This window comes from Orcinus orca, chromosome 16, assembly GCF_937001465.1.
Source record: "Orcinus orca chromosome 16, mOrcOrc1.1, whole genome shotgun sequence".
NCBI classification, from domain to species: domain Eukaryota; kingdom Metazoa; phylum Chordata; class Mammalia; order Artiodactyla; family Delphinidae; genus Orcinus; species Orcinus orca.
Genome location: NC_064574.1, coordinates 51,382,997 through 51,403,009, shown reverse-complemented (window position 1 = coordinate 51,403,009; position 20,013 = coordinate 51,382,997). Strand labels below are relative to the sequence as shown.

The 20,013-nt window shown below is 50.3% G+C and overlaps 1 protein-coding gene across 5 annotated transcripts in view; it reads left to right on the top strand.

Annotated features, from left to right (window-relative positions):
* ABCA3 (ATP binding cassette subfamily A member 3) overlaps positions 1-20,013 on the top strand; it is a 45,835-nt gene that overhangs the window by 7,074 nt on the left and 18,748 nt on the right. For 4 of the 5 annotated variants that reach the window (XM_049700107.1, XM_004270291.4, XM_033429084.2 and 1 more), the window contains exons 2-14: positions 1,875-1,945; positions 2,099-2,363; positions 3,259-3,386; positions 4,084-4,249; positions 6,857-7,116; positions 9,046-9,162; positions 9,440-9,560; positions 13,660-13,833; positions 16,196-16,377; positions 18,105-18,248; positions 18,747-18,876; positions 19,377-19,531; positions 19,799-19,954. In XM_049700107.1, coding sequence (XP_049556064.1) covers positions 1,892-1,945; positions 2,099-2,363; positions 3,259-3,386; positions 4,084-4,249; positions 6,857-7,116; positions 9,046-9,162; positions 9,440-9,560; positions 13,660-13,833; positions 16,196-16,377; positions 18,105-18,248; positions 18,747-18,876; positions 19,377-19,531; positions 19,799-19,954 — 2,052 coding nt within the window. In that variant the 5' untranslated portion in view covers positions 1,875-1,891. Of the gene's footprint in view, positions 1-1,874; positions 1,946-2,098; positions 2,364-3,258; positions 3,387-4,083; positions 4,250-6,856; positions 7,117-9,045; positions 9,163-9,439; positions 9,561-13,659; positions 13,834-16,195; positions 16,378-18,104; positions 18,249-18,746; positions 18,877-19,376; positions 19,532-19,798; positions 19,955-20,013 lie in introns of those variants that run through there. The other variant, XM_033429086.2, reaches the window with a different exon arrangement.

Below are 20,013 nucleotides of genomic sequence, written 5' to 3'. Positions count from 1 at the left end.
CTTCTTTGAACTGTGACCTTTTCACATTCCCCTCTTGGTAGAGAAAGAACCTTCATCTCTGCCAAGACAGGCACCCATCAGCCTGCTGTGGGGATGATCAGCTCCGTTGGAGGCACTGCTTTCCCCTCTTAGCCTAAACCACTTCTTGAAACTGTTCATAGGCCGTAGGCCTTCGTGGGTAACATTACACTACTGCTCTTTTATTAACTGTCTACGACTGATTTTAAGACAGGTTTTTCCACCTTATTAATTTTAAAAGAATTTGGATAATTTATTAAGTTGCCACTTAATAGCCCTTCATTGCTATTTTAGCTTTAATCTCTCCATATTTTAACCATATGGTTAAATAAAAGCCATATTTTAAGTTAATTTGTAAATAACTTCTTGCAGTTGTGTTTTCTACTAATATTTATTGAGTGCCCTTTAAAGCTTAAATTTTGAGGAACTACTTTTAGGCAGATATGGACAGCTACATCTTTTTTTTAAAAGCGAGAGTTTAATTTAAAAATGAGCTTTAATGGAAATGATTTTTCAGCTAACTGAAGTCAAAAGCAAAACTGGCTGTTTCAAAAAAGAAAAACAAGCTCTCGCTCCATGCGCACTGGGTCTCGAGATGGGTTCTTTGGGCCATAGTGTTAGAGCAGGTTAACTAATGAAGGATTTACCAGCCATTTGTCCGTGCCGTCCTGACGCGCCTAATGGATGGTGTTGGGTTAGTATCGACCTGAGTGTGGAGCCGGCTCACTGCACTCAGGACTCTTTCCTGTGAGTCACAGATGCTTCTCCCCACCTGAAGGACCGTGAGCTGTGGAGGGCCCCTCTCCGCTCCATCTGCATACTTGGCGCAGACGGTGACCAGGAGCTCTCCAGGGCCTCCCCTCCTCTGCCGCCCTCGCTGCCCACCTCAGGTCCAGCCTCGACATTCATGCCCGCAGCTTACAGAACTAGGTGCTTCTAGTCATGAGCGTCCTGGGGTCTTCCTGAGCTAACTCCAACTCCCTCCTTCTCTAGAGGTTAGTGTGGCTCCGTGTCTCTGCTTCTCACACTGCAGTTTCATGACATAGATTTCCCTAAATTGAGGAAGACCTTTATAAAGCTCTGTTCTTGTTTCTGCTGTCACTGTGTTTGATAATTAGTCTCAGCAGATTTTCCCAGCCATACGTGCCAGATTTAAATATAACATTCATACCTGACATAGAGTAGATTTTCTCTGGAGGAAAATGACCAGTGTCGTGTGGAGGCTCACAGACCACTGCTCACAGTTAAAGCAGGAAAAACTGGTTCTTAGGGTTCAAGGTGGGAGAGTACATGCCATCCTGCCGCCCACGCGTCCGCCTCGCCTGCTGTGTCTGCCCCTGGGTTAAGGCCACTGAGGGCCCTCACCCCAGGCTCCTCCCCTGCTCCCCCACAGCCCTCTCCAGGTCTTAGAAATCAGCCCGCAGCCAGGATACTGGGCTGAGTTTCCTTTTACTGTTCTGTGATGGTGGAGAATAAAGCAGTCAGGGAGGGGAATTCCATCAGCCCGAGTTTTTGCTAAGAAATAGCACATTCATACGAACCACAGAGAACATCTGAATAGCATTCATCGAATGATTGCCATTCCATTGGCCACGTTGCATCTACCAGCCCTGCCGTTCATCTCCTGTTTCCAGAAGAAACAAAGTCAGCTTCCTAAAAGGGCGTGTGTTCCTTGAACAGAGTAGAACTGGCCTCTCCCTCTGGGGAGCTGTTCTGAGTTAGGCTGGGACAAAAGAAGGTGAGGAGAAGTGGAGGGTCTGTGTCTCAGGACTGACTCTCCCCCACTCTCCCTGCCTTCCTCAAACACAATTCGCAAACCTGAACCAACACCCTTTTTGTCTTTGGTCCACAACTAGCGGCCCTTCTGGCAAGGATGGCGGTGCTCAGGCAGCTGGCGCTCCTGCTCTGGAAGAACTACACTTTGCAGGTGGGTCCGGCCCTGGGGGCATGCTGCAGGGGGAAGGGCGAGAGGGGCCTGGCAGAGGGGGTGTCAGCAAGAGGGGGCATCAGTGGGAGGGGCTCCAGGAGCCCCTCGCCTCCACCTCGCACTCCTCAGCCCTCGGTTTCCATTGCTCTTTAGAAGCGGAAGGTCCTGGTGACCATCTTGGAGCTCTTCCTGCCCTTGCTGTTTTCTGGGATCCTGATTTGGCTTCGCCTGAAGATCCAGTCAGAGAACGTGCCCAATGCCACCCTCTACCCCGGCCAGTCCATCCGAGAGCTGCCACTGTTCTTCAGCTTCCCGCCACCGGGAGCCGCCTGGGAGCTCGCCTACATCCCATCCCAGAGTGACGCCGTGAGGACCGTTGTGGAGACAGTGAGGAGGATGCTGGTGATCAACATGAGAGGTGAGTTGTCGGGGACTCAGTAGTGCTGCGGGACTTGGGCTTTGGGGCAGGGACTGGCCAGGCGGGGAGCCGGGCAGCAGGCAATGCAGTCTGCCCTGTAGTGGCCGCACGGCCCGCAAATCCCTGTGTCATGTCTCATTGCAACAGGGACCAGGGTTATGACGGCTGTGGGAAGCAGTGTGTGTGACAGTTTACAGCCCCTGGCTATTCAGAGTGGGGATGGCGTCCACATACCCCACAAAGCTGTTTAATTATGAGGGCAAGGCCCCGGTGCCAGGAATCTCTTCTGGGATATGGTTTTGGGAGGACAGCTCTGATAAAGGTCATCAAGAAGCCTGCTGAGGGCCATTCCCAGGAAATGTGCCAGTCACCCTCGCTAGGTCTTTGCTTTCAGAATAGAAAGTATTATCCCTTTTCCTCTCCCTCTTGATTTTGGCACTGTGGCCTGTTTAATTCAGTGTAGCAAACACTTAGGGGAAGATCCCTGGTCCCTCACTATGTGATTATAGTCAAACCCTTTATGTGAAATGGGGTCTGGGTGAGAGAGGTCGTTGAACAGACTATACATTAGTGTCCACTTGAATTTTTAAAGCCCACCATTATGGTTATGAGAGAAACTGATGCTGGCTGCAGAGCTCAGGGCAGGGCAGCTGCCCACATGGAGGGGCCCTGCTCCAGCTCTCAGCTTCTAGATGCCCAGGGCCGGCTTCGATGGTGAGGTTCTGCCAGTCTTCACCGCAGCCCGTCTCTGCCAAAAACAAAAGCCTCCTCGAGTCTTAGGAAAGGTTTACAAAGCCCTAGAGAAACTTGTAAGCTTTAGTCCTTTATCTGAAGGTCCAGCTTTCTCAAGCAGAGTGGACGATTGGGCAACTCTGGGCCCCCCTCCTCCCCACAGCTCGCGGCTTCCCCTCCGAAAAGGACTTTGAGGACTACGTCAGGTACGACAACCGCTCTGCCAACGTGCTGGCCGCCGTGGTGTTCGAGCATGCCTTCAACCACAGCAGGGATCCCCTGCCGCTGGCGGTGAGGACCCCAGCCCCACGGAGCCAAGCTTCCTCCCCCAGGAGCCAGAGACGCTCTGCCTGCCTGGGAGCAAATGCGACTTTCCCCTTGGGTCCAGAATCACCTCTCAGCCCACTGAGGGGCCCTGATGGAGTTTGACCCATCAGGCCAGAGCGGTTTAGAAACCTCGCGTGTCTGAAGAAACTGGCCGTAGACCATTGCTGTGGCCCCTCTTTGTCCTCTCGTTTTGTGAAAGGTGTTACAGGTCTCCTTTGACAGAGTCAAATAGGACAAGTAGGAAAGTAGCAGATACTCGGGACTTAGCACCATATGGCATTAGAATTTCTGTTACATATTTAAACAAACAAACAAAAAGAAAGGTTTTTTGGTTGCCCCAGTGGCAATAAGACTGGGAAACCGTCAGGTCCCTCAGCATCACGCTGGTGGCCCTGCACTGGTTAGCAGTGACGAGTCATGCATGGAATTCCCATTGGTAATGGCAGAAGAGGGTGGTGAAGAGCACTGCAGAGGTGCCCCTGGGCTCTCTGTGCCCTGGCAGGACCGCTCACTCTGACCTCCTGAGATCCAGACACTGGCGGGGGCTGGGGCAGTGGTGAGGTCACGGTAATGAGGGTCCCCCAGCCCTCCCACTGGATGCAGACGTTTGCTCCTCTGGCTGGATCCCTTAGAGCACTTGGTTTTCTCTTTGTTTCCGTAGGTGAAATATCACTTACGGTTCAGTTACACGCGAAGAAATTACATGTGGACCCAGACAGGCTCCTTTTTCCTGAGAGAGACAGAAGGCTGGCACACCACTTCCCTTTTTCCACTCTTCCCCAGCCCAGGACCAAGGGAACCCACATCCCCTGATGGCGGAGAACCTGGTGAGGAACACTTTTAGGGGGTCTCCTTCCCTCCCCCGGGGTGCTGGCTCATGATCATCACGTCGGGGAAACCCATCTTGCATTTCTCTGGAGGAAGATTTTTTATGATTATTTGACCTTCTTCTTTGTAGGAGAAGGAAGAAAACATCCAGTAAAACTGGCTTCTGAAAAGCAAAATAATCTTTGAAAACAGCAAAGGCTGTCTCCCTATTTCCCAGCAAACGTGCTGTTGAATGAAACATTTATATTTCAGTTTTTAAGGAGCTTCAGTTTGCATTGGGTCTTTTGGGCTTGGTTTTCCATTTCCCTTCTCTCCTTGCCCCTCTCTCTGTACAGTTGTATAGGCATTGTATGCTCTGTTGTCCTTGTGTAATTGTCCGTGGTTTCATTGAGTCAGTGGAATGTTTGCAGAAGTCGGATCTCAGCTCACTGTATTGCCAGAGGGTGTGTCGGTCTGTTCGCTGTTACTCTGGAAGGTAGTTGGCTTGTTTGTCTTCTCTGACCAAGGTTCCATCTTAGAACCAAGTAACTGGGGCCCAGGACTAGACTATGCCCTCAAGCTGAGGCCCAGCTACAGGCTCCAGGAGGCATCCTGGGTGTTGCAAAGAACACAGAATTAATTCCCAGGTCTGCAAGAGGCAGAACTTGTTAGAGATTTTGATGAAAAGACCCAGGAATGCCCTAAATAGAGCACCAGGAAGGCAGGAGGCAGCCAGCATTTAGATTTATTTCTGGTGCCAGGACCCTATCACCAGGCTAATGTTCCAGGAAAAGATTTTAAATCCAAAAGAGGAGCTAAGACGACGAGCAAGGCAAGGTGAAGTGTGCAAGGCCCCAGAATGAAGCCCTGGACAGGTCACCAACTGGAGAGGAGGAGAAGCCACATCAGCTGCCACGCCCACTGCCTGTGGCCAGCAGCAGGAGACACTGGCTGTGTGACCTGGGGCGGGGCTGTCCGTCCTGTTTGTGGGGACAATTTCCTAAGCTTGGAAGCGATAGAGGCAAAAGTTCTCCAAGGAAAAGACTGACAGATTTCACTACGTACAAACTTGAAATTTGCTAAAAGAGAAAAAGACATAACACCAATTTTGAAAGCAAATAAGAGATTGGGGAAAACATTCCAGCAGATGACAAAGGGTAAATACCTTCTGTTTTATAAATGATTCCTTAGTCCAAATCAGTTTAAAAAAAACACAAAGACCCCAAGAGATGTGGAAAGGATGTGAACCTGGCACACAGCAGGCCCTCCAAGAATTAGGCCAGTGTTCCCCCCAAGCCCACCCCTGAATGTCCATACCTTAGACCCCTGATAAAAATTGAGCCCCTGGAATAGTCTGAAAGAAGGAGAAAATGCAGAGGCACAAAAGAAGTTCCCCACAGCATTGTTTATGATCATAAAAACTTCAGTAGTGGGACGTGATTGATCACAGAGGGTGGCTTTGCCTCAGTGCTGAGCAGCTGCAGAGGTTGTGGTGGTGAAGACCCCATGGCAGCATGCAGAACCTCATGGAAGAACAACTAGGGAGCAGGAGGCAGGCAGGACGTTTCCTGGGGGAGGCGTTGTGACGTGAGAAAGACACTGGCTTTGAAGCTAAGAGACCAGGGTCCCGTCTCAGCTTTGTCCCCTCCCCCTTTGTGTGGCTCAACGCCCTGGGCCTCAGTGGCCCCGTTTGTCCAATGAAGATGTCGTTCACTACTCTGCAGGGTCACAGTGAAGATGAGAACTAAACCCCCACCCAGCACAACGAGCGGTAAGATTCACTGAGCACCTGCTATTTCTGCAGCCATATAAAACTACTTACTCAAGGGAGGTGGTAGAAGTGCACAGATGTGGTGACCTCGTGCTGGGGGTGGGGTGGGCATAAAATTGCTTTTCTTTATTCTAGAAGCTTGAACTCAGGCAGCTGACAGTTCTGTGTTGGAGGATGTTAGGTGTTCTAAATGTCACTGTTTTAGGAATGAGGGTGCCCACGCCACCCAGACCCGCACCCCATGTCCCCTCTCTGTCCCCTGGGCTCGGACATCAGGAATCCAGGCTGCCTTTCTCTCTCCTGAGGCTATGCCGTACTCCTTCCATAGGCTCAGCCTCTCACAAGCCTCACTGTGGACTGGAATATCGTATCCCCCTGGCCCTTATCACTTTAAAAATGTGGGGAGTCAGAAAGGGCCAGCAGGGAGGGACCACAAAGCACACAAAGGTCGTGTAGTGGTGGCCTTTGGTCTGTGGTTCCTGCCTCCCTTTGAGATGGTAACTCAAGGGTGGATGGAATGAAAGTTGCTGATCAGCTGGTCTCAAGGGAACAAGACTTGTCGATTATCCCAGTAGGTCCTTAAAAGTGGGCAAGGGAGGCAGAAGAGAGAGTCAGAGAAAGATGTGATGACACGGAAGCCAGTCAGAGAGATGTTGCCTGGATGGTTTGGAAGGTGGAAGGAGGGGCCTCGAGCCAAAGAGCGAGGGTGGCCCCTGCAAACTGGAGGCCTGCAGGAAACCCCAGGCCACTTCACCAGCTCAGTGCCCTCAGCGCTCTGAGCACCAGCACCCAGGACCTGGCTTCTCCCACATGTATCGACCCCACATGCCGGAACGTCCTCTGCTCCTGCACTCAGGGTATATCCGTGAGGGCTTCCTGGCCGTGCAGCATGCCGTGGACAGGGCTGTCATGCAGTACCACGCCAACGCCTCCACGCACCAGCTGTTTGAGAAGCTCACCGTGATCGCCAAGAGGTTCCCTTACCCGCCTTTTATCTCGGACCCCTTCCTCGTCGCCATCCAGTACCAGCTTCCCCTGCTGCTCATGCTGAGCTTCACTTACACCTCACTCAGCATCATCCGGGCTGTCGTGCAAGAGAAAGAGAGGAAACTGAAGGTAACCCTGTTTGCGTTTGGCTTTGAGAGATCCTGAGTCCGGGCACAGTGTGGCCATGGGCTGTCGTGTCCTGAGTCCTGTCATCAGGTGGGGGCAGCTCCTGGGCACTGGGGGCACCAGGGCAGCTGGGCGTGGGGCTAGTGCCCACATGGCTCAGCCCATCTCAGGCTTCTTTGAAATCAAGCCTGTTCTGTCCAGATTTTTAAAACCCTAATAAAGCGCTGTAGTTCATGTGCTGTATGTTAAGGACTGAACATTGAAAAGACAGTGTTTTGGATACATTAGGTAAAGTAAAATACATTGTTGAAACTAATTTCATTTGTTCCTTTAAACTCTTTTGGCTGCATTGGGTGGGTCTTTGTTGCTGTGCGCGGGCTTTCTCTAGTTGTGGTGAGCAGGGGCTACTCTTCGTTGTGGTGCGTGGGCTTCTCTTTGCAGTAGCTTCTCTTATTGCGGAGCATGGGCTCTAGGCATGTGGGCTTCAGTAGTTGTGGCTCGCAGGCTCAGTAGTTGTGGCTCGCGGGCTGTAGAGCACAGGCTCAGTAGCTGTGGCGCACAGGCTTAGTTGTTCCGCGGCATGTGGGATCTTCCCAGACCAGGGCTCGAACCCGTGTCCCCTGCATTGGCAGGCGGATTCTTAACCACTGTGCCACCAGGGTAGTCCCTAAACTTTTTTTTTTTTGGCCACGCCACACGACTTGCAGGATCTTAGCTCCCCGACCAGGGATGGAACTCGCGCCCTCGGCAGTGAAAGCGCGGAATCCTAACCACTGGACCGCCAGGGAAGTCCCCCTTTAAATTTTTTTGATGTGGCTACTGAAATTCTGAATTACGTATGCGGGTTGAATTCTGTTTCTGTTGAAACAGTAGGTCAACACAAGACAAATGTTCACATACATGGAGAGCAGGAAGCGAACTTTGCATGTGATCAAGGACAGCTGTGGTGCCCAGCTGTCAGGCAGTGTCGTGGGGGATGGAGAAGTGTGTGAGGTGTGCTCCACAGGCATCTCACTGACATAACCATGTACATCTGGATGAATAGTGTCCTCTGTAAGCTCTCACCTCTGACGCTGCCAGAATTACCCAGAATTTATGTGAAGTTCTTCCTTTGGCAATGTCTGCAGTGCCAGTGGAAGGACGTTTAGAGTATTCTCAGTGGTGCCAACTCTGTGATTATTGGAGCTTTTTTTTTTTTTTTTTTTTTTGCCACACCGTGTGGCATGTGGCATCTTACTAGTTCCCCGACGAGGGATTGAACCCGTGCCCCTTACATTGGAAGCTCGAAGTCTTAACCACTGGACCACCAGGGAAGTCCCTGTTGGCGCTTTTAAATTGTTGTAAATGAGGGGCTGGGAGAACTAATGAGGTGGGTCCTGTCCACTTCGGTGCCTAAATAACTTTAATAAAATGGTGCGACACTGAGGTGGTTAGCAGTGGACAAGGAAATGGTTCAGGAAAAAATGTTTGTGCGTGCACGCGCCTCCAGGTACATAGATGAAAACAGTGTGGCGGGATGTTGAATGATCACTGAGCCCAAGTGGTATGTGAGTGGCCACCGTTCCAATCTTCCTATTTTTCTGGTGGTTTGAAATTGTCCATGAGAAGAAGTTGGAAAATCAGCCTACCTTAGTGCCTGGTACACAAGAGACACTTAATCAGCCCTGGTCCCCTCCCCCAGACCAGTGTTGTCCATGGTAACAGACAGGCCTGGGTCTGCTGTCCTCTATGGCCCCACTGGGCACTTGTGCCTGGCGCGGCTGAGGAGCTGGCTTTTTAATCTTAAGTAATTTCAGCCAAAATAGCTACGTGTGGCCGCAGGCCGCTGTATTGGATGGTGCAGGTTTAGCGTGAGGGAGGCTCCTGGGGTCTGGTGTGGCAGGGGTGGCAGGCGGTGGGGCGTGTGGAGCAGCACATGTGCCCCTCCCCCAGGAATACATGCGCATGATGGGGCTCAGCAGCTGGCTGCACTGGACCGCATGGTTCCTCCTGTTCTTCCTCTTCCTCCTCATCACCGTCTCCTTCATGACCCTGCTCTTCTGCATCAAGGTGAGTGTGGCTTCAGAAGGGGGTCTCACATGAAAAGCAAGGCGTTGGAGTTGGTGGGAGGGCCAGAGACAGCTGTGGCACCACCAGGGAGACCCCAAGACTCCGCATTTACGGCTTTGGTTGGGGAGTCTGCCCTTTTGGTAGAGAGGACTGGTGTAGCCCTTCTCCCACCCTTACCAGCTCCATTTGGGGCTGGGAAAGTTTGAGACTCTTCCTGGTTTTGTCTCCCCTACCCTGCCCCGACCTGCCCCCACCTGCCAACGGGATGGCTGCACAGGTGAAGAAGAATGTGGCAGTGCTCGCGCACAGTGACCCCTCGCTGGTGCTAGTCTTTCTGGCCTGCTTTGCTATCTCCTCCATCTCCTTCAGCTTCATGGTCAGCACTTTCTTCAGCAAAGGTGAGTTGTCCTGCCTCTGAGAGTGGAGGTCTGTGGGTGATGCACACCTCAGAAGACCGGCAGTTTCTCTTGGGATGAGTAAGGTCAAGGGGTCCAAGGGCATCTGAGCAGAAATAACCCAGAGACTGAGGTTTTCTTTACTCTGTGCCTTCCTTTGGATTCAGTTTTTTGGGTGTCAAAGTACATCCCTGAACAGTCCTTTCAGTGAAGCTCAGCGAGTGGTTAATTCTCATTGACTTTGTGTATCTGAAGATGTCTCTGTTTCGCCCTCACTCCTGAATACTGTCTTAGCTGCGTATAAAATTCTCCTTGGCGCTTTGATAACATTACCTTATTGCCACCGGATTTCCATTATTGCTGGGAAGAAGTCAGCTGACAGTCTAGGTCTGATTTTTCTGTATGGATGTTTGGATCTGAGGACTCAAGTCTTTTCAGTTCTGCATTTCCGTTCGTCATCAATCAGACTTTGCTCCCTGTTAATCCCCCTTCTCTTCTATTAGACCTAAGTTGAAGCCTCTCAGTCTGTCCTTCATGTCTCGTAACTTTTTTTTTATTAATGCGGTAAAATACATATGACATAAATTTACCACCTTAACCATTTAAGTGTAAAGTTCAGTGACATTAAGTACATTCACATTGTCATGCAACTGTCACCAACATCCATCCCCAGAAATCTTTTCATCTTGCAAAACTGAATCTCTGCCCCCATTAAACACTAACTCCCTACCCCGTTCCCACAACCCTGGAAACCACCATTACACTTTCTGTCTCTATGAATTTGACTACTCGGGACCTCGCGTAAGTGGAAATCATGGAGCGTTTGTCTTTCTGTGACTGGCTTACTTCATTTAGCATAATGTCTTCAAGGTTTATCCCTGTTGCAGCTTGTGTCAGAGTTTCCTTCCTTTGTAAGGCTGAGTAATATTTCATCATATGTATAGACCACATTTTGCATATCCATTCATTCATCAATGGATATTTGGGTTGCTTCCACGTTTGTGGCTATTGTGAATAATGGTGCTATGCACATGGGTGTACAAAGATCTCTTTGAGACCCTGCTTTCAGTTCATTTGAGTGTATACCCAGAGGCAGAACCACTGGATTGTATAGTAATTCTATTTTTAATTTTTTGAGGAACTGCCATACTGTTTCTACAGCAGCTGAAGCGTTTTATATTCCCACCAACAGTGCAAAAGTGTTTCAATCTCTCCACATCCTCACCAATACTTGTTATATTTGCTTTTTTTTATAGTAGACCCCTCTTGGGTGTAAGTATATCTCTCAGTCTGTTCTTTATGTCTCTTAACTACTTTTTCATACCTTAAAAAAGTCTCTTTGTGCTGAGCTCTATATGAATTCCTTAGAGTTGTCTTCTAATTCCCTAATTCTCTCTTTGACTGTGTATGTTCTAGACTGTGTCTCATCTTTGAGATTTTATTTCTATGACTATATTTATCCTTTACCAACTATCCAGTTGATTGTTGTACATATCCACTTATTCTTGTTTCTTCATCCATTTTTGTGGGGAAAAATCCTCCTTTTATCAATGGAAGCATTTCTTCATTTCCTCCTTAAGTCCTTGATATTCTTGTTTTGAAGTCTATCTCTTTCCTACTCAAACTTACTCCTTTGGAGAGCTTTAAACATGGGGATAATTCCCAGATTCAGACTCATGTCCAGCAACTCCCATTAGATGTTTAACATGTGTCTCAGTCAGACGTGTCCTGAACTACTGATGGTGTCCTCAAAACCCCATTTCCCCATCTCTACCATGTGCTCACACTAAAAACCTGGGAATGCCCTCGACTCCTCTTCCTCTAGCATCCTGCCCCAGTCCAGTCAAATCCTGTCCACTGTACCACAAGGTACCCCTGAACTCCAGCCATCTCCCACCTCCCCCACAGCCCTGCCCTGGCCCAAGCCACTGTCATCTCAAGCCTGGTTGACAGCGGTAGCCCCATAACTGGCCTTCCTGGTTCTGCCCCTGCCCCTCTTCAGTTTCTGCCCAGGTCAGAGGTTCTCCAGTGTGGTCCACGGGCTCCTGGGACCTTTAGAGGTTCACAAAATCAGAACTTTTTGTGATAATATCAGAATGTCATTTGCCTTTTCTACCATGTTGACATGTGCACTGATGGTGCAAAAGCAAAAGTGGTAAAACTGCCGGCCCTGAGCACGATCAAGACAGGCTCCAAACTGCACTTGACAGTGGCGTGTTCTTCACACCACACACTCTCGTAAACAAACAAACAAAAATGCCAGTTTCACTCAAAAATGTCCTTGACGGAACAGTAAAAAATGTTAATTTTGTTAACCTTTGACTCTCAAGTATACTTTTCTAATATTCTGCATGACTGAATGAGATGTCCACAGAAAGTGCTTCCTGAGTATTGTAGTATAATGATTCTCTTGAGGAACAGCATGTGTGCAGGTGTTCGAGTTGTCAGCTGAACTAGCCACTTTTTTCACGGAACACCATTTTTGCTTGAAGCAATGACCATCACACTGTCATTCACTTGCTGGTATTTGGTAAGCATTTTCTCAAGTGTGAGCTGCCTTTTTGAGGAAAACAACTGACAATATCTGATGTCAATTACAAAATTCAGGCTTTCAGGCAACAAAAATAGAATTTTGCAAACTTTAATCTACCACCATGAGCTTTACAGCCTCCCAGTACTTACTTACTTTTTTATGAAATTAGTGATAATATTACCCAGTGTGATTTTTTTATGTGGTGTAATAAAATGTGTCAACATTTGGAAGATGTTCTTTGCCCAACGAGCAATATTTTCCAAATGGCCATGCATCATGTTACAAAATCATGCAAGAATAGTAAATAACCCATTCCAGGTACAAGATGGACCAATAGATTTTCACATAACAGAGTATAAAAAGTTCATTGTTCAGGTTGATTCCACGTGGCACCTCACCTTTAAGAAACCACCCCTTGTTAAGTGGTGGTGTGGTAGCAAAGAATATCCAAAATACCTAAAAAGGCTATTAAAATTCCTGTCCCTTTTCCAACTGCTGATCTCTGTGAAGCTCATTTTCTTCATTCACTTCACCTAAAACAAGGCAATACATCAGAGTGAATGCAGAAGCAGATATGAGAATCCAGCTGTAATTGGTTAAATCTTTACAGAGGTTTGCAAGAATGTTTCACAAGGCTACTCTTCCCACTAAATTGTGGGAAATACAAGTGTTGTTCATAAAAATACTTATGTTAACTTGTAATGGGTTTATTATTGTTATTCTTAAATATCTTAACATTTTCTTAGTATTCATCTCTGACACAGTGGAATGTTGACATATATATAATGTGGGTATCCCACATAAACAAAGTTCTTTGACATCCTCAACAACTGTTTACAGCTAAAGGAGTCTTAAGACCAAAGGGTGTAAGGGCACTGCGTCGACTGAAGCCATGCTGTCTCCCCACACCTCCACCACGCCATCCTTACCTCTTTCAGGTCTTTTCCACATTCACCTCCTCATCAAAGCCTTCCTTGGCCGCCTGGTTATAGTTGCAACCCTCAGCCTAGGGAGTGTCTTGTCCCAGGTCTGTGGCTTGTTGCTCTTCACAGGGCTGTACCCACCCAGCACCATCTGCTTTACTTACCTTCTTGTCTACTGGCTGTGTCCACACTGGATCCTAAGCTCCCCGAGTGGAGGGCTTTGTCTGTTCTGTTTCCTGGTGCCTGGAACAGGGCCTGGCACAGAGCAGGTGCCCAGCGAGTATCTGTGGGATGCACGAGTGAACAAGATGGGGCAGGACCAGGCGGGGGATCACATGCTCCGTGTTAGTCGTGTCAGGTGTGCGATGCCCAGATAGCTGGAGGTAGGTCTGCAGGAGAGGGTGGAGAAATCCCCTTGGGGTTCCTGGGGTGGGCACAGGCACGCCAACAAGGGCAGAGGCTGAGAGCCGAGCATGGAGCGCCCCCCCCCAGCACTGAGGCTTGTGTCCCCGTGTCCCCGGCTCCTGCCAGGCTGGGGTTGGGCAGCTCGCCCAAGAGAGGCGTCCTTTGTGCCACGGATGGAGCCCATCAGTGCAGATGCCCTCGCCTGGTTCTGGCACACTTGTCTTCCTCTCTCCGCCCATAGCCAATGTGGCAGCAGCCATCGGGGGCTTCCTCTACTTCTTCACGTACATCCCTTACTTCTTCGTTGCCCCTCGATACAACTGGATGACGCTTAGCCAGAAGCTGTTCTCCTGCCTCCTGTCCAATGTTGCCATGGCAATGGGAGCCCAGCTCATAGGAAAATTTGAAGCAAAAGGTGAGTATTTTCCTTTACACGGGCTGTCCTTGCTGATTCAGTTACCCCAGAGGGTCTAAGCAGAGGGGCCTCCAGACTCAAGACTCTCGCTCCAACGATAATCAGACACATCAGCACAGCTAAACGAACAGTGCATTTGGAAGGCAGGTCCTCGGCGAGGGGGAGGCTCACGCCCAGGGCAGACGGGGAGGAGTGACCAGAGCCACAGGAGAGGTAGGTCAGAGACACGTGGTTCACAGGACAGAGAGTTGAGGTGTCCAATGCAATGTTGGCCACCACCTGGCCATTGCGGTCCCGGCTCTGAGCACCCCTCGAAGCCCTGCCTGGAACTGGCCGTTACTTCAGGAAAACGCTGGCCGTGAGCATCTGCATCTGCCAATGGTGGGATTCAAGTTGGTCGCCTCTGAGTCTCTGCCTGCCTCTCGAGGCTTTAGGATTCCTAGGCCAGAGGTCTCAGTCTGCAGGGTTCGAAGGGTTCCCAGCTCTTGGTGAACTTGTAGAACTAGCATCTCCCCTCCTCCTGTTTCCCTGATACCTCCTGCAGTAATTGGTGATGACGGCAGGAAGGCCTGAGAGAGGAACAAGTCACAGACCAGGACATTGCTTTCTTGAGTTTTGTGAAATTTCCTGATTTTTAAAATGTCATGGGTGTCAAATAAACACCTCTAGGGCTGACGTTGGCCTGTGGGCTCCCATTTTGCAAACCCTGCAGGAGATGCTCAGATTTCACATGGTAGAGTCAAGGCTGCTCCTCTAAAGGGTTGAGAGGACGCCTAGTTTAACCCTTAACCCCACATCTAGTGGGAAATCTCCAGAGATGGAGTGCTCACCTCTTAGGAGAAGGCCCCGTTCATTTCTGGATCACTCAGACCACCTCACAGAAGGGCCTTGAAGAGGCAAGTGGACCCAGACCTGGCCCTGCCTCTGTCTCACTTGCCTTGGTTCCAAGCGGAGACAGAAGGGACAGGATGAGTTTATGCGTGGCTGGTGTTGTGTCGGTGTCCGTCTCCCGGGAGCTCCTGGTGTTGCTCTGGCTCTGCTAGCAGGAGGTGAAATACAACCTCGCTTCTGAGTGACTGACCTGAGTGCATTTTGAGATGGTTTCACCCCGCCCCACCCAGATGTTCTCTATCAGGCTGAATGCTCTGGTTTCTTCCAGTCATGCAATGCCTAGTTGTAGCTTCCTAGTTGTGGGTCTAAGGAGGGAGGGAGGTGGGTGGCCACGGGAACCTTTAGTGTGGCTTTATCCTTAATTAGAATTTTTTTCTTCAGTTGGCAAAAGTCCTATGACATTGGTGCTTTTAAATATACGTGGTTCTCCATGTTCAGTAGTGTGTGATAAAATGTAGATTTTTTAAAGGCATAGTCCCTTCCAGGGTTCAAATGCTTTTTAAAAAGCCATTTATAAAGAGGAGTCTAACTACATGGCACCTCTTGGTTTTCAAAATTCTATACTGAATTTTCTTCTTTTTTTTAAAAATTTTCTCCTGTTTTTTATTTATTTTTTTTTGGCTGTGTTGGGTCTTTGTTGCTGCACGCGGGCTTTCTTTAGTTGTGGCGAGCAGGGCCTACTCTTTGTTGCGGAGCACAGGCTCTAGGCCTGTGGGCTTCAGTAGTGGCATGCAGGCTCTAGAGTGCAGGCTTAGTAGTTGTGGCACATGGGCTTCGTTGCTCCACGGTGTGTGAGATCTTCCCGGACCAGGGATCAAACCCGTGTCCCCTGCATTGGCAAGCAGATTCTTAACCATTGCACCACCAGGGAAGTCCCTGAATTTTCTTAAAATAGACAAACTTCTAGTTGTTTGAAAGTGAACAGTGACCAAGGCTGGAGAGCAGCCATTTCCATCACGGGCTCTCGAGCCAACCCAGGTGGTCCAGCCGCACAGAATCCCCAAGCATCATTTGGACTGTGATGTTGCAAACCAGAGAGAGGACAGAACACCACGAGCACCACTAAACAGAGCTTTATTTATGCCGGGAGTGTTTCCTTTTTTTTGAAAAGACTTATATTAAATGCAGCCTCTTCCAGTGTTGGCCTTACCCAGATCACATATGTGTACGTGTGTATGTGTATGTACACGTGTATGTGCATCCGTGTATATGTACAAGTATGTTATGTAGATGGATATGTGTTTATGTGTGTATATGTCATAAATCAAACATGAGCCCCTCTCGTCAGTTCACAAGCTTTTGTTAGTTCTATGACACCGATTTGGTGACTTGCTCTTGTCTAAAGGCCTGAAGAAAGTTGTCAGGTTTGCTGTAGGCAGGGAAGCGTCACACTGACTTTGCACTGCTGCGCACACGTGTACATTGGTGACCACGGGTCCGCTTCAGGCCTGTTTCCTGGCATGTCTTCCAGGCACAGGTGTCCAGTGGCGAGACCTCCTGAGTCCTGTCAACGTGGACGACGACTTCTCCTTTGGGCAAGTGCTCGGCATGCTATTGCTGGACTCCGTCCTCTACAGCCTGGTGACCTGGTATGTGGAGGCCATCTTCCCAGGCCAGTTCGGTGTGCCCCAGCCCTGGTATTTCTTCATCCTGGTAAGTTCTGACAGCCACCTCTGTGGGGGTAGAGGTGGGCCCAGCACCCACCCCAGGCACCTCTAGTCCCTGACATGCAATGCATGCCCTGTGCGCTGTCATGAGCCATGTGTCCTAGGGACCCCGAGACCCCCACGCCCGAGGTTATCCCTGCGCTCCAAGGTCTGAGAGGAGGAGCTGGCGCTGGCTGGCCTGCCACAGGGCCAGTACACAGCCCCCTCCCAGCCGTCTTTCTCAAAAAACATCTTGTTGGGTTTTCTGCCTACAAAGTAATAGAGCTTTGTGTAAGAACGATCACGTGCTGGAGTGCACAGCACACTCCCACCACCCAGAGATGAACATCGCTGACACTTTGAGGTGTAGCTCTTCAGATGATTTTCTATGCATGTGCAGCTATAACATATATACGCTTGTTTTTAGATGGGGGGATTATATTGTAAAAATGCTTGAAACTTGCTTTTTTTTTTTTAACGTAACAGTACAGCTTAGATATCTTAAGTACATATACATGTGGTCTATTTACAAATATGTTTTTAGATTTTTATCTACATATGTTTATAAATTTTTAAATTTTATGTATAAATATATTTCTATTTAAACATATGTGATTTTATCAACCAACTTCACTTTTTAATGACTACACAGTATTCCATGGATGTACCACTGTATCGTTAACTTAATTCCCTGTTGGTGAGCTAGGTTAGCCAGGTGCCACTTCATCGTTCGTTCTTTGATTCAACAAATATTTATCAAGCATCCATTTACTGTATTTCATCAAATCTAAGATGGCCCTTGGGGAATTCTGTGGCGGTCCAGTGGTTATGTTAGGACTTGGGCTTTCACTGCCAGGGTAGGGTTCAGATCCCTGATCAGGTAACTAAGATCCCACAAGCCGTGTGGTGCAGCCAAATAAATAAAAATAAAATAAAGCTATAAATACATTTAAAAAAAATCTAAGGTGACCCTGATTCTTAGAGGCACCGTTACTTCATCACTAAGAAAGAAAGATACTGACAGTTAAAACTATGGCATTTCTGTGATTTGTAAGACACATTCTGATTTCAGTCACTTAAAACTTGAGACATGTGTCCCCTAAAACCAACAGACTGTGATATGAGGAACCACCCCAGGCTGTGGGGTACGTGGGGGCTAGAGCTGTGGGTGAGATGTTCTCCCCCCGCAGGGCTTCCCTCCGGGGTGTGGGCATTTTTCCAGGGCCCTGTGCTCACCGCTCTTGTGACCCTGCCCAGCCACTGTGCCATCAGTGTGCCACCCTCAAGTGACACCTGCACTGCTGGGGCCAGACTGTAGAAGGGGAGGCCTCCTCCCGGCAGAGGGAGGCCGGCCCTTGGGCTTCTCCTGCTTATTTCACGAGCGCCTGCGTGGCTGAGTGAGGATGCAGCTGGGGGCTCGCCCCACATGGCTCTGGGCTGGACTTAATGACCTGTTTTTGTATTAAATTCCATTGTTAACTTTCCCTGTATCACCTCTGAGTTGACGTGCATAGTAAGCCCCTTCAGCGGAATAGGAAACAGTCTCAGAGCTTCCCAGGGCAGCTGGGTGCAGAACTGCGCTGGGTCTCACCCCAACTCTGAACTCTAAGCAGCGTCTTCCCTGCAGGGGAGTCTAAGGGCGGCTACTGTCTGCTCTAGCTTGTCAGTTGGTTGTCGCAAACAAAATGAACTGACGTGAATTGGCTGTTTGAGAGCTTCTGATTTCCATCCTAGCCCTCATATTGGTGCGGACACCCGAGGACAGTTCTAGGGAAAGAGGAGGAAGACGATGATCCTGAGAAAGTGCTTAGGACCGAGTACTTTGAAGCTGAGCCAGAGGACCTGGTAGCCGGGATCAAGATCAAGCATGTGTCCAAGGTGCCATACCTATGGGGATGGGGACCGCAGGGTCATGGGGCGGAGACCATTCTCTGGGCCTTGTTTCTCCTGGATTCCTGTGGCTGCCCTCTGACCGGCTCTCCTGGGCACCAGCCATCCCTCAGGCTGTGTCCCCAGGGCCCAGTGTGGAGGCTCAGGGTCAAGTCAGCAACCTGTGCTGCCCCACTTAACCTCTGACCAGCTTTGCAGTGGATATTCTCTGAGCTCGCCGTATATGATGCCTGGGCGTCATGGGCCTTCTAGTCCTGCCGAGACACCAAAACACCTGGGTGCTGTGGACCTGGGGTGGGGCGGAGAGCAGCAGGAAGCAGCGGGGCCTCCTCTCAGTCCTCTTCCTGCCTCTCTGTGCGCTGTTTGGTGGTACTGGGCGTGGTCTCCTCCCCAGACTCTTGGATGGGTATTCCAGAGGGGAGTAGAAGGGGCCCTTTGCAGTGAGGGGCTCCTGAAGTCTGGAGCCACCCTCTGCCTTTCCTGCAGGTGTTCAGAGTGGGGAACAAGGGCAAGGCAGCTGTCAGAGACCTGAACCTGAACCTGTATGAAGGCCAGATCACTGTTCTGCTGGGCCACAACGGCGCGGGGAAGACTACCACCCTCTCCATGCTCACTGGTGAGGGGCCCAGCCTTCATGCCCTACCCTGACCTCCAGGCCCTTCCTTCAAGGCCACCTCAGGCTGCCCCAGCCTTGTGCCCTCAGGTGGCTCTTGTCCTCCCCCTGCTGTGCTGATAGCTAGTGGAGCCCCAGGGGCTCTGGGAACAGGGTGGGAGCCTCTCAGGCCACACAGAGGCGGCCCCACCCACGCTGATTTAGTCCCGAGCCCACTCTCCTAGAAAGTCGTCCTGAATGAGCCAGCCCAGCCCTAACGGTCGTCCTGTCCTCCCTGAGAACAGGCTCGAGTAGGACCTGGGCTCGGAGAGCGTGGGGGATGCGCCTCTCTCATTCCTTACAAGCCACACATCCTGGCAGTGGGCATCCCCCACCCTCCTCTGTCTCCGGAGACCCACACGGCAGGGTGCACACCGTGTGAACCAGGGAAGCTCAGCACTCCTCGTGCTACTGGAGGATGTTCGCGCTGAACTTGAGCCCCGGGGTCTTCTGCTCGGCCCTAGGTCTCTTTCCCCCGACCAGTGGACGGGCATATATCAGTGGGTATGAAATCTCCCAAGATATGGCTCAGATCCGGAAGAGCTTGGGCCTGTGCCCGCAGCATGACGTCTTGTTTGACAACCTGACTGTCGCAGAACACCTGTATTTCTATGCTCAGGTGAGCTGGCAGGTGACAGGATTCATGGGTCGTCATGGTTATTCCATCACCTACATGCTCGGGTCCCCAGGGCAGCCATGTGAGCCCTTAGCCTCCCAGCAAACTGAACCGGCTCCGAGGAGGCGTTCGTGAATTGTGGGGTGGGTGGGTGTCAGGACACGAGATCCAGCCTGGGGAGGGACGGAGACAGCACCATTCCAGTGCCAGCTGGACGGGCTGGCCTCCCATCAGAAGCCGCTGCCAGATCTCTGTCCCCTCCTGTGTCAGCTGAAAGGCTTGTCGCGCCAGAAGTGCCCTGAAGAAGTCAAACGCATGCTGCACATCCTCAGTCTGGAGGACAAGGGGGACTCCCGGAGCAGGTTCCTGAGCGGGGGGATGAGGCGCAAGCTCTCCATCGGCATTGCCCTCATCGCAGGCTCCAAGGTAGGGGCGGCGGGGCCTGCAGCACAGCAGCCTGGGCCTAGGACGTGGCTCTGCCGTCA